Below are 14,074 nucleotides of genomic sequence, written 5' to 3'. Positions count from 1 at the left end.
TCATCAAACCAAACGAACCAGTGTCTCTGTTTGTACGTCTGCAGCTCAGCGGAGTATTGGGTTCATATTGAAAAAGATTACGGGAATAATGTTCTTATGCTCGTAAAAAATTATGACTTTCTTTCTTGTTAAATTACATCTTTCTTCTTGTAATATGACAAAATGATTTGGACAAAAAAAACATATAAAAATCGTTATTTCCACCGTTCACCCAGCAGCAACTCTGCAGCCAGGCACAAACCTCATGTAAAACTGTGAGTGTGAGACAGGCTGCCCCCCCCCCCCCCCCCCTCCCCCCCCCCCCCCCCTCCTGCCTGAAACCTCCAGATTTGCATCACCTCACTATGGTTGTGTGTTTGTGTTGTGTCACTGTAGAAGAGTGTGTGTGTGAATAGGTTTCATTTTCATAAGGAGTGTGTGACTAATGTAGAAAAGAATCAAAGGCTATCTACGTCACAGACACACACACACACACACACACACACACACACACACACACACACGTCCCTGCAGGGCTCTTTTACACTCACCGCTAACTTACACTAAGATAATTTATATTTACCGACACTGCTGTAATAATCCCTGTCATGAGCACGGCCATAAAAATGTTAACAACACGATGTGAACATGTGCAGGCGTGACTTCGACACACACACACACACACACACACACACACACACACACACACACACACACACACACACACACACACACAGAGCAGCCAGGCGTCTCTCAATAAACACACTTAACTGCACCGTGTGGCATTTTACATGAGCTGCACTCATTACGCTCTCGGCCTATTTGGGAAGCCTGTCAGTTGAAATGGAGTTAGATTAAAATGGCTTTCTACCCTGGTGTATTTTCATAATGACGGGAGGAGACGGACAGAGGGGGGGGGGGGGGGGGGGGGGTGGAGGGGAATCGAGCGTAATTTGTTCCCATTAGCTCTGATTGGAATCTGGGATTGTGCCTGAAACACAGAGACGCTTCTTCTTCTTCTTCTTAATTACGACATTGATTATCTAAAGTGAAGCTTTTTAAATAAAACCAGGGGGGATTGTTTAGAGACGTGGAGCCGGACCAAGATGCAAATATTTCATATACGTTTCCTCTTTAGTTGTTCCTTTTTTCTTTTTTCTTTTTTTTAACGCTAGATATATTTGCTTCAGCTGCAGGTTTTAGTGCAGCGTGTTTCTTCTGGGAGAGAGGAAGAGAGAAAGGGGGAGAGGGGTGAGGTTGGCACAGGATAGTGAAGGAGAATGCAGGAGGAGGGTGTGTTTGTGTGTGTGTGCATGTGTGTGTGTGTGGTGTGTGTTTTAAATATCTCCTCCCTCAAGGTTAATTATGCACTTATTGTTACGTGAACATCGGGATTACACCTCTGCGAGTCTGCTGCTCTCAGGATGGAAATGATAATAGAATTTATTTATCAATGCAGCCCTACAGCGTAATTACACTGCAAGCTGTGTGTGTGTGTGTGTGTGTGTGTGTGTTGTGTGTTGTGTGTGTGTGTGTGTGTGTGTGTGTGTGTGTGTGTGTGTGTGTGTGTGTGGTGTGTGTATGAGAAAGAGAAAGGTTGGAGTTTGCGTGTTTCGGTTTCTCCTGCTGCTGCACCACTCTAAACGGCTTCATGAGTAACCTCTACAGGAATCGGTAAAAGTTTATCTATTTCTGCACGGCCCAACATCAGCACGGCACAGTGTTTGCTGTTGTGTGTGGGTGTGTGTGCGTGCAGGCATGTATGGGTGCATGTGTGTGTGTGTGTGTGTGCAGCCGTGAGGAGAGAAAATAGTCTCACAGGAAAAAACACTATTATTAAACAGGCGTGCGGAGAGGGAGAGCGAGCGTCTGGGCCGCGGAGACGTTGGCGTTCCAGTCACAGGACAAACCGCCTCTCTCACGCCGGCACATTGATTCGTTTGCCAGAAAAATTCCAGAGTTGTTGATTTGATTCAGACGCAACCCTGAGGGGGATTTATTGATCCGGTCTCACGAGTCAATTACATCTTTAAAAATCCTCCGCGGAGCAAACTGTCAGTTATATTTACTCAAATCTCTCTGATTTGGAAAAGAAAGAGAGTTTAATCTCGTAATAAAAAAGGAAGTTCAGATATCTGTGTAGTTTGTTCTGGAAGATATGTGTCGTTCACTGTTGTGTCAAGTGTTTTTCCTGAAGGTCATGACTCCAAAACACGAAATCTAACTCCTGTGAGTTAGATTATTTTTGGAAGCTTGATTATTTGCAAAAGTGTTTTTAGACACATTAACCAAAAGAGTCCATGAATTATTCTCTGAGAAATCAGTGAAAATGTAAAAAAACAAAAAACCACAATGTTAAAGAAAGTTAAAACATTGTTCATTTATTTAATAAGGGACTGTTTTTTAAAGACTAGTGACAGGACAGGGGCACTTTAGGGGCCAATCAAATTTGACACACCTTTATTTATTGATGATTTATTAATCAGGACGTGAAGAGGGTTTTAACAAAGATGGAAAGTGTTTCAGGAACAAACCTTGAAGCTGCTGCATTGAGAAAACCCCTCAGCCCGAACGTCCCCCCCCCCCTCAATGTTTACTGAAGATTTATAGATGTAAACAAGAGCTTGATAACACGATGTTCGTCTCCTGCTGGGAAACTCCAGCTCGTCACCGGCAAGCGAAATAAGAACCACACCGACCAACGACTTTCGTTTTCAGTGTCAGGACAACATTGTAGTTTCACTTCAGCCTGACGCTCGTCACAGACGTCAGCGAGTCGGAGTCGCTCTGTAACTCAGGGGCTCCAACAAGTGTCTGAGTGTCTGCAGCTCAATAACAGAGGGGATATAAAACTCTGCAGGACTCTGAAGGTTGGCCTGAAGAGGAATAGATGAACAGGAGGCAAATGAAAAGCAAAGCAGCGACTATATAACCCCACTGCACCATGGGAAACAGGAAGTAGGGGGGGGGGGGGGGGAGAACCGAGTGCAAATTTGCTCTGTAAGAAAATCGTATTCACGGCGGTTTAATCTGTTGAGTTTCAAGAGAAGAGAAGAACAAAGACATGGAGATTTAAAAAGTAGATAAAACCAAAAGTAATTCATATAAATAAAGACCTAAATAAATGGTTATTTTTTGTATTTCCATCAATATTATGTTCGTTATTTTTCCTTTTCCTTTCCTTCTTCTCCAGTTCTGATAAAAGCTGCATTCATGTTTGTCTTTAGACCTGAACACACACACACACACACACACACACACCACACACACACACACACACACACACACACACACACACTGACCTCAACTGTCACTTTGATTTCATAACAATTCACTGTTCGCTGCATAAATGAGGAAGTTACGAGTCACATGATCATTCACATCAGAACCGCTCTGACCCTTTTTTTTTTATTTGAGTTCGAGTTCTTCTGTTGTCAATTATTTATTATGTTTGTTTTATTGATTTTTTTATTTTCTACTTATTCTCTTGTTCTTTATAAATATTCTTATTTTATTTTTTTTCGTTTTGAGCTCGTTCAGCTCTTTGTTCATCTGCAGTTGATTTAAATGTGCGCGTAAAACCTTTATATATGAAATTCTGGTGTGTGTATATATATATACATAACATTAGTGTATTTACATAAGGAAAAGCCTGCAGGATATGATATTATCATATGGAGGCTTAAGAATGTCTGACCTCCGCTATAAATCTGAATTTTGCATTAATGTTCTGCAGCGTGAATGAAGCCACTGGAGCTTTTTCCAGGCAACAAAACACTGAATAATAATTTCTCACCTCTCTTTTATTAAAATGCCTGAAACATTCACATCTGCATTTTAATTAAAACGTCCGTATTTGCCTTTTTCCAAGTGTATGCATGCACTGACTCGCACCTGCTGCTGCACTCTGCTCTGCGATGACACGTATTTCAATAAGAACATTTAGAATCTGAACCTCGATCGTCTGCGTGTTTATCAGTGTTTGGTTTTCGCCTCTTTTTGCAGCCATCAAGGAGAAACACAGCGACTGGACGGAGTTCCTGGTTCAGGACCTGACGGGGTCCAGGACGGCGCCGGCCAACCTGCTGGAGGGGGTGAGTGGTTATCCACCTGCAGAACATCTCAGAGGGAACCAGGGAGCAGGATTCATGTTCCCTGCAACTCTGAGTTAGTTCCTAGAGACTGTTGAATACCTGAAACTCTCTGTGTTTCTCCGTCAGCCGCTGAGAGGGAAGAACACGGTGGACCTGATCGTCGAAGGCTCCGTCTTGGAGCTTCAGGACGTCTCGGATCCGTTCCTGTTCTGGCCCTTCAGAGTCGTCCAGAACGTCGGAGGGAGACTTCGCCTGCGCTGTGCCGGCCTCTCTGAAGACCAGCAGGCTCAGGACTCATGGTTGTTCTACCTGGACGTGAGACTCCGGCCCGTCGGCTGGGCCCTGGAGAACCAGCTCGCCTTGGAACCGCCCACAGGTGAACACAACATATGTTCTCAGATGTTCGCAGTCGGACTCAGCTGCTGTGATTCGCCTTCTTTCACTGAAACTGCCATGAACCCAACCCCACGTCATCTGTTATTAATTCTGAATATCTGACGTATCAAACCTACATTCTCATCTCATCTCTTAAATCCTCAGAGCTTCGGTCTCTGAAGAGCGCCCCCGACTGGCAGGAGGCTCTGGAGGAGGCGCGGCTCCACGGACAGAAGAACCCGCTGCCGCTCGAGGTGTTCAAGGTGAGTAGGAGTTCACACGTCTCTGCCCTTCACGCAGGGAGTGTGTGCAGGGTTGGCACAGAGCCCGGCCCACCGGGGGGGGGGGGAGGTTTTTCCACTGTCACATCTGTCGTTGATTTACGATGTGAAACCTGGAAAGTCATTGATGAGAAGTTTTAAAATGACAGAGTCTCTAGAAAACCTGCAACTGTTATTTTGTCCTGATTAAAGGTAGAAGGTCCTTCTGACCTGCACAGTAACTTTTCACTTTAATTTGTAGGAAATGGAAATTAAGAAATACTGTCTACGTATATAAACACTAAAGTGTAGGGACGTAAAAGATGACAGCAGATTTTTGTCCTGACAGAAGCAGCAGAGTGAGCGACTGCATTAAAACAAACACTGGTGAACTTTGAGCCGAGCACAAGACAAATCTGAAATGAATGAATCAGTAACAAGGAGGAAGACAGAAGCTTCAGGAGAAAGAAAACAAGACTGAAATGACTCCGACCGCCTCTGTCATACAGGAAGTGACGTGTTCACGAGCAGAAGAAGAAGAACCAGGTCATTTTTAGAATTCACTGCTGAGACTCAGACATAATGATGTAGTTGTACTCAAGGAACCGGCTGCACTCAGCAAGTACTTTTAATACTTCGAACATATTTAAAAGCAAGTACTTTTACTCAAGTAGAACAATAATGTGGTACTTTTACTTGAGTACATTTTAGAGTAAAGTGTTAGAGTACTTCCTCCACCACCAAATTCCCTGAGGAGAGATATAATGTTCAAGAGTCCAAAAACATGTTTTGCAAGGTCAGCGTGACCTTTGACCACCCAACTCTAATCAGTTAATCCACGAGGGAACGTTTGTACCAAAATTAAAAGGATTATCTTGAGGCGTTTTTAAGGGAACAAGTTCTTTTCAGATCTTTGAGTCCAACTGAATGTTTGTGCCAGATGTTTAAAATTCCTGATATATCACATCTACAAGAACACATCCACGGAAAATCGACTCAGTTCTTCCTTGAGTCCAAAGGAATGTTTGCACCAAATCTGGAGGAATTCCCTCAAGGTTTTCCAGAGATGTTGTGTTCACAAGGTCAAAATGAATCTGCTCTGTAAGGTCACAGCCACCTAAAGTAAACACTAACATGCAGTTTGACCTGAGGGTCGCCAGCACTTTGATATACGACTTAATGAACCTCTGAATGAACCCAGGCAGGGTTTTGCATGACCTGCATTGTTGAGCACCAGGTCTAAAAGTCTCGACTTTCCCGTGTCAGGACCACGTGGACCTGCCCGAGCTTTCCGTCAGGACGGGGATGAAGCTGGAGATGGCGTCGCCGTGGGAGCAGCTCAGGATCTGCCCCGTTTCCGTCACCAGGGTGAGTCGTCGGGCCGAGACGTTCACAAAACAACGTCTTATCTGCAGGAACAAAAACACGCAGACACTCCCCACATTCCTCCCCACATATGCCGCCTTTACTAATGATGCAGAAGAGGCGGCTTCGCTCGTCGGGCTTGTTTTACGTTTCCGTGTTTTTAGACGAGTAGGTTCCAGGGAAATTTACATTGTGCTCTGAGGTATTTGTTCTCGTGTGTGACTCACTGAGATTTATCACGTCTTTGTTTTGTTTTTACAGTGTCCTCGACTGTATGATTGAACTCTTCACTTGTGTTTATGTTTGAAGAGATTTAAACTTTTATTTTACAAAGTAAACAGAAAAGTTGTTTTTTATACGACCACAGGTTTATATTCAGTTGTATTTGTGTTTATGCAAGTTACAGATTTAAGATGCAGGTTTTAAAAAAGGGGTTAAATTGAAAACAGTAGAGTCTGAGACATCCTGACTTTTACTCCACAAATCCTGGATCACTACATTTCCCATGATGCACCTCTATAGGATCTTTGTTTCCTCAAACAAGATCCCAACAAGCAGGAGAATAAAAGAAACGAGATTCTTCTTCTGTTGAAGTTGATGAAAACGCTTCATCAGAGTGACGTTGAAACCTTCTCCCTCCTCAGGTCTACGACAAGATCTACTTCCAGGTGACGCTGGACGACCTCTCTGTGGACGCCAAGCCTCGGTCCGTGGTGTGTCACGCCAGCTCGCCCGGCATCCTGCCCGTCCAGTGGTGTCTGAAGAACGGCGTGGGCCTGGAGAGGCCCCCGGCTACGAGGGCCAGGACTTCGACTGGGCCGACTACCTGAAGCAGAGCGGGACCGAGGCGGCGCCCGACGCCTGCTTCCCCGATGTAGGAGCGGACGTTTTTTAAACATCTGTATATGAAAGAGTCGAGCTCAGTCCAATGAAAATATATTTTAGGTTGGGCCTCGTTAGAGAAATTATTAGAATGTCGGCATTGGCCCGTCTTCACCCTCAAGAACATTACTAGAAAATGTCCGGACTTCAGTTCACGTCTGATGAACTGATAGATCAGGAAGAGCTTTGAGAATCTAACGCAGCTCATAGTGTCGTAAAACTCGGCCCAAATTCCAGATGATACAGATTAAAAACGCGCCTTGTTCGTTTTCTTTTGCTGTTCACATCATTATATTTCTTAAAATGGCAAAAATCAGTCCAGAACTTTATCTAATCCTGTTATCACTGACAAACACTCGTATATTAGACAGGTCCCAGTAAACCAAACCAAATCACACCATGACCTCACTGGGTTTCCGTTACACAAACTTAATCTCGGCCTCAAAATTGACACAAACAGAGACTTTAATGGATTTTTGTGTCTCAGTGAAACACAATGAAGCTGCAGATTCACTGTTATTACACCTAAAAGGCTTCAAGGGTAAAAACCAGAGTAAAATCAGTTTTGAATATCACATAATCTGAGTTTAGCTTTAGGTTATCTCAGGTCAGAGCTGCGTCCTGAATGTAAAATAAACTCTGCCTCTCTCTGTCGCCGTCTGTGTGTGTGTGTGTGTGTGTGTGTGTCTGTGTGTGTGTGTGTGTGTGTGTGTGTGTGTGTGTGTGTGTGTGTGTGTGTGTGTGTGTTTGTGTGTGTGTAGACATGGCAGAGCAGAGGCTTTACCAAGGACATGTGGCTGGAGGCGGTCAACCCTCAGCGGCCGGTGGAGGTGTGTGTGGCTCAGATCACACAGGTCAGAGGACGCCTGCTGTGGCTCCGACTGGAAGGTACAGACGTGTGTGTGTGTGTGTGTCAGTGTGTGTTTGTGTGTGTGGTGGATTAAGAGGCCTCCTGCTGTGTCTGAGACTGAAGGTAAACACCAGTGTGTGTGTGTGTGTGTGTGTGTCTGTGTGACAGCTCCCTCACCTGTCCTCCTGTCTCCAGGTGTGACCAAGCCCCTGTCAGAGTGCATCGTGGACGTGGAGTCCATGGACATCTTCCCCGTCGGCTGGTGTGAGGCCAACGTTTACCCCCTGACCCCCCCGCTCAGACCTGTCTGTATGCACACACACACACACACACACACACAAACACAAACACACACACACACACACACACACACATGTATTTCCCTGCTTGTATCAGGACGATACAAACTCTTAACTGTCTCTCGTCCACAGGCCAGAAGCAGAAGAAGATCGCAGTGGTTCAGCCGGAGAAACAGTAAGAAACCAGAGTGACGAGTAACCACATGTAAATCCACCACATCTGGATTTTTGGGGGGGGGGATCTAATTGGATTCAATTAGTTTTTTATCATTCTAAAAAAGATCCTGAAGGTTTTTCTCCTCCTCTCTCTCCGTCGCTCCGCAGCCATTTATTAAAACAGTGTCTTTTTACAGCAGGTATTTCAATTGATTTTTGTCGACAAACGACAACCCGGCGGGTTTGAGAGCAGGAGAAATATGTGGTCGTCTGCGGCTCTTTGTCAGCGCCCTCATGATGACGGCTTATTCCATTTCTCACCTTCAGGGGAATTCCCCCCCACCCCCCCACACACACACTTAGTCCTCCCGCTGCTTTCTAGCTCACCTGCTGTAACTGCCTGTCGCCTGATCGGCTCATCGAACGATCGTTTGGCTCCTGTTTGATTAGTTTATTGATGAGGTTTGACCACATTGAGGTTTGAAAACTCAACACCCCCCCCCCCCCCCTCCCTTCCTCCCTTCCTCCCCCCTCCCTCCCCCTCCTGCAGGTTGGCTCCGTCCCAGCCGATGGAGACGGCGCCCGTCAGCTACTGCCAGCCCGTCGTCATGGACCCAGGTAATCAAACGCCACGTTACACATGATTTATCTCCAGCGCTCATGAGGGGAAACCTCTGCTCGTCAGATCCTCGTAAACAGCTCGTGTGTTATATCTCTCACTCGGTTCTTCACATGTAAAAAAACCTGCCAAAATTAAAGCTCGGCACAAGTGGTTTATTTCGGTAATTCTGGTTTCCAACTTGTCTTTGTATCCAGTAGAATTGTTGCGGTGTGTTTCTGGATGCATGTGAGCAGCTGAACTGAAACCACAGGACACAGTGTTATGTTTGCAGTGAGAGCAGGGTGGCTAAATGTAGTTCCCCCCCCCCCCCCCCTGTTTAAACACCACCCACCAGCTCATACATATTCATCCACTCACCTGATTACCATTCACCCACCGGCGCTGTGCTTCCACGTGCCGGTGGCGGTCAGGGTCGGCGACCAGTATCATTCAGTCGACCCTGGACTCATCTCTGGGGGCCCGGGGGGGGCGAACTCGCAGCCCAGTTTGACTCTTACCTGGTTATTAACTGCAATAAACATGGAGATATTATAGTTTTCAGCTTATTGGACTGAGAAACTACATGAAAACATCGTTTCCACCTCCTGTAATAGCAGATTTCTGTCCTTCCCTCTGTCCCAGGATCCGCTAATGGCCGATACTGCTGCTCCAAGATCTTTGTCAACAACCGCTGTTTCTCAGGACCCTACCTCAACAAGGGACGCATCGCCGAGCTGCCGCAGGCCGTCGGGCCCGGGAAGTGCACGTTGGTGCTCAATGAGGTGAGGGGGGGGGGGGGGGCAGGTTTAATCAAAAGGAGAGGACGGAGACTGGGGGGGGGGGGGGGGGGGGAAAGGTGAAAGGTGGAGACGGCGATGTCTTGTTAACCACCTGCAGGTTTCCCAGCGGTGTCTTCATTTTAATGTGAGGAGCTGTCAGTCAGGTGTGTTTACAGACACACACACACACACACACACACACACACACACACACACACACACACACGGTCACTGCCGCTCAGCAAAACAACCTCCTAATTTCTCCAGAGACTGAGTTTGTGCTCACACACGAGTTTGCAGAGTTTTCAAATTCAACTGCGATTCTGTGTTTGGTCCTTTTTCCCGACATGTGTTTGAATCCTTCTTCACGTTTAGAGCTGCTCACTCACGAGTTCCTCTTCTCGACATTTGTTCCGTTTGAGCCCCGCGGGTTTGATTTCCCTTTTTAAATCAAATCGTTTGTTGCTGCTCTCGCCTCCAGCTGCTGAACATGCTGATCAACGCCGCCTACAAGCCCGGACGAGTCCTGAAGGAGCTGCAGGAGCTGGAGGATCCGAGCTGGGACTGTCAGGAGGAGACGCTCAAAGCCAAGTGAGGAGAAACACACGTAGCACACGGAGAACCCGTCAACAGATTCTGCTATTTGATTTAAAACACAATTCAAACTAGAAAGATGTCTGAACAGTCAGACTTTAGGTCAGATGTGTCGTTGAGCTCTGCCGACACATCAGCTCACCTCTCCGACCTTCAGCGTTAGACGGACGATGGTAAATTTGACCTTGTCTCTCACTCCGCTCTCCTCCATCACCCTCATCTTCCTGCCGATCTTAATTCCCCAGAAACATTCCACTCTCATTACTCTTATTACGTCACAGGCAATCATCGTTCACAGTCCAGAGCGTTGACGGATTACAGATCATTTAATTACCCCTTGTCCTCATAAATAAAAGTGTGATCGCAGGCTGACGATGTCACCACATCCCCCTCCTCCAGATATAAAGGGAAAACGTATCGCTCCACCATCCGGATCGTCCGCCTGGCCGACCAGATCCCAGACTTCTGCCGCAAGGTGTGTGTGAAGCTGCAGTGCTGCCCCAACCTCTTCAGCCCCTCCTCGTCGCCGACAAGTGCCCGGAGAACTGCTCGGTTCAGACCAAAACCAAATACAGTGAGTGTCCGTGGTCGCGTGCGTCACTTCCCCGTCGCCACGGCCACGAGGACGATAATTGGCTCTGGTGAGTTGTTGTTTTGTGGTTTCACTGTTTTCAACGTCTGCGCGTGCGTCCTCAGCTTATTACTGCGGGAAGAAGAGGAAGCTGTCCAAGCCGACGGGAGGAGAGGAGACGGCGGAGGGAGAGCTGGCCAAGCCGACGCGCCGCAGGAAGAAGAGGAAAGCCATCTTTGTGCAGAAGAAGAGACGCTCGTCCGCCATGGACTACACTCCCGCTGGCTCACCGCAGGTTGGATAACACTTCTCCTCCTCGTCTTTCCTCTTTCTTCTGATTTCCTCCCTCTCTCATGTCGTCCTGTTCGCTCACACGACAGGTTTGAATCTATTCAGTGTATTAATAGAAACAAACTGGTCTGGTGAGACACAGGCAGGAAGAAGAAGAAGAGGAAGAGATGTTTTATATGTCGTTTCGAGGATTTACTCACCAATAAAGAGCCGTCGACTTTAATAACACAAAGAAAACGTTTCTTATTCTAACGAATCTGTGAGGAATTTGCACTTGTTCGCTGTGAACTTTCCAGAAATGTTCCTGCTGTATTCTCACAGTACAGCTGTGGTCAGCATCTGTTTGACCAATAAAGGGACTTGACCCAGATGTTTTTTGGGACATTTTACTGGGGGGCAGCCTGGAAAAGTTCCAGAAAATGCCCCAATAGCCCCGATAATCCATCATTTCCTTCACCCTCCAGGACAGTGACGAGGGAGAGGAGGACGAGGAGATGGCGATGCAGTCGGGCAGCGAGGGCAACAGCTCGGAGCCTCGCGACGACCACACAGACGCGTCCTCGGTGGAGGTGGCCAGCAGCCGTCCTCGCCGGGCGGCGGCGCTGCGCAGGACCTTCAGCTTGGGAAAAGCCGCGGGCAGCGAGGAGGCCCCCGGGGGCCGCAGGAGGTCGACTCGCTCGTTGTCGGCCACAACCAGAACAACAACAAGTACCAGCCGCCGCAGGAACAAGAGATGAAGGTGAGACGAGCACAGTTATTACTTCCAAAGGAGGTTTGTGAACACGATTACACAAAAACTACTGAACAGATTGCAATGAATCTTAGTGGGGATGTGGTTCGGGTCCAGGAAGAAGCCATTTAAGTTTGGTGTTGATCCGGATCAGGGGTCAGATTCTTAAATGTGTGTGTGTGTGTTTCTCAGGTGGAGGAGGAGGACGATCAGCTGGTTTTGGACAGAAACCCTCTGGAGTGGACCGTGGACGAAGTCGTTCAGTTCATCAACTCGACCGACTGTGCATCTCTGGCCAACATCTTCCAGGAGCAGGTACAGACACACACAGACACACAAACAGACACACACACACATCAGTGCAGGTCTGAAAGCAGCTTAAGCGGAAAAGGAACATTTGAATGAATATCTACTCGCGTCTGTTCCGGTGCAGGACATCGACGGCCAGGCCCTGCTGCTGCTGACGCTGCCCACAGTCCAGGAGTGTATGGACCTGAAGCTCGGCCCCGCCATCAAGCTGTGTCACCAGATCGAGCGCGTCAAGGTCGCCTTCTACAGGCAGTACGCCAACTGACCTCGGAGCGGCGAGGGAGAGGAACGCCGAGAGGAGAACTGTGTTTGTGGACGACATGGACGTGTTGGATTAAAGTTTTTTTTGTTGGATTTCTAACCTGCAAGAAGAAGGAATATACACAACAAGGGGGAATACTGGAGGATTCCCGGGAGAGGTTGAAGGATTTTCATTTCTGAGGAACTGTCTGTGTGAAAATGTGACGACAGTTCCCACGTAAACTTCAAACCAAACACACGGGAGAGGATCCGTGTGCTTTGCTGATCTGTGAAGAAGCCGAGAACTCGTTTCTGAAGATGTTTGTGTTGATCTCTTACTTTTCATTCCCATGTTATTCGTGATAGAGGAGCATTATAGCATTTAAGTTAAAATAACTATTGACTATAGAGACTTTTTCCACTTTTTGTGACACAATTGGTTCTGGAAAAAAATATATTTGAGAAGTATTTAACAAGCCAAGAAGTAATATATTTGTAGTATTTATTGTCATCCTTATTTATAAGGAGTATTCTATCTATTTGGATGCAGAGATGTGAATTGAAGAGTTTTATCAAATTATTAATATCAGCTCCTTCTTCCCCCGAAACTAAACACTGAGGACGAATTCGTTATTTCACGAAGAGAAACTATAAACTGCTGTTGTTCGGATTCACAGTTTCATAGAGGAAACAGAAAAAAGGTGTCCCACGTGTTGCCTGAGAGAAAAACACCCTCTGAAATACTTTGTGCTCTTTCTCTCTCTCCTCATCGTCACAATCACGTGAAACAATCATCGAAGCTATTTTGTGTCCATCTATGCAAAGGTGTCGCAGATATTTTTGATAAGTCAGAGAATAAATTTCTATTGATTTTTTGATGTTTTTGTCTCGTGCTTTTCTTCTCAGCGGGACGTTTCTTCTCTTCTTCGTCAGGTTTGAATCAACTTGACGGAACAAAACTCATAAAATGTATGTTTTTTTTATGGAGAAGTTCATTTAAAGAAGATTCTAAAATATCACGTCTTTAGCCTTTTTCCCCTCCAGGACTTGAATATTTCAAATCCTGATGGATTGTAGTAATAAATTCAACAAAAATAACCCGACCGAGCAATTACACATGAAATAAGATTCTGCTTTCCAAAACAAAACAAAGGTAAATGCAGCCGAAGGTTTGAAGATTGAAGCGTAAACAAATTCATCTCCTTTCCTTAGAATAAAAGTGTCGTTGATATGAAGAGTGTCGGCTCCGTCTTCTCTCTCCAGACACATGAAAGAGAAATCAGTCCTTCGTTCAGAAGCTATTTACGAGTCTAACTGTGTTTATCTGAGCTTTTATTTATAGAAGCTGAGCTGCAGACGAGCTCCTGCATCAAAACACTGTTACGGAATATTTTTTAAAAAGCCGCCTCAGGTAAAAAAAAACAATAAACTGACAGAAGTCTCTGAAGGACTTTTGACAAAATAATCCATCAGGTTATTTTTCAGATTGATAATAAAGAGGAAGAAGAGAGGAAGAAAAATCCTAAAACAGTTAATCTGCCGATGGTTTTCATTGATTTATCGATTGGTCTGAGGTGAATTCTTCAAACGGCCAAAGCAGCAAATCCTCACATCGGAGGAGATGGAACAAACTTCACACTCAACGACATCAGTCCTCTGAAGATGTCGGATATTTTTCCATCAAGATCCATGAATGAAT

General features: G+C 46.1%; 1 protein-coding gene and 1 long non-coding RNA gene across 2 annotated transcripts in view; one reads left to right on the top strand and one right to left on the bottom strand.

The window, feature by feature from the left end:
• Positions 1-12,538, top strand: part of sfmbt2 (Scm like with four mbt domains 2) — a 27,901-nt gene extending 15,363 nt beyond the window's left edge. The window contains 19 exon segments of the mRNA XM_034577914.1: positions 3,985-4,073; positions 4,200-4,449; positions 4,614-4,711; positions 5,975-6,076; positions 6,718-6,859; positions 6,862-6,947; positions 7,717-7,843; positions 8,001-8,114; positions 8,237-8,279; positions 8,811-8,878; positions 9,504-9,643; positions 10,122-10,231; positions 10,634-10,749; positions 10,752-10,808; positions 10,931-11,100; positions 11,561-11,783; positions 11,786-11,835; positions 12,019-12,141; positions 12,260-12,538. Coding sequence (XP_034433805.1) covers positions 3,985-4,073; positions 4,200-4,449; positions 4,614-4,711; positions 5,975-6,076; positions 6,718-6,859; positions 6,862-6,947; positions 7,717-7,843; positions 8,001-8,114; positions 8,237-8,279; positions 8,811-8,878; positions 9,504-9,643; positions 10,122-10,231; positions 10,634-10,749; positions 10,752-10,808; positions 10,931-11,100; positions 11,561-11,783; positions 11,786-11,835; positions 12,019-12,141; positions 12,260-12,400 — 2,249 coding nt within the window. The 3' untranslated portion in view covers positions 12,401-12,538.
• On the bottom strand, positions 6,621-6,819 carry LOC117757166. The gene is made up of 2 exons (XR_004613046.1): positions 6,703-6,819; positions 6,621-6,655 (listed from the first exon to the last, which is right to left on the bottom strand). It is a non-coding gene; the product is annotated as an uncharacterized LOC117757166 (long non-coding RNA).
• Positions 12,539-14,074: the final 1,536 nt, after the last annotated feature.

Source organism: Hippoglossus hippoglossus, chromosome 23, assembly GCF_009819705.1.
Source record: "Hippoglossus hippoglossus isolate fHipHip1 chromosome 23, fHipHip1.pri, whole genome shotgun sequence".
In the NCBI taxonomy this organism is placed as follows: Eukaryota; Metazoa; Chordata; class Actinopteri; order Pleuronectiformes; family Pleuronectidae; genus Hippoglossus; species Hippoglossus hippoglossus.
The sequence above is the reverse complement of the archived record's forward strand: the minus strand, read 5'-3'. Positions and strand labels throughout refer to the sequence as shown.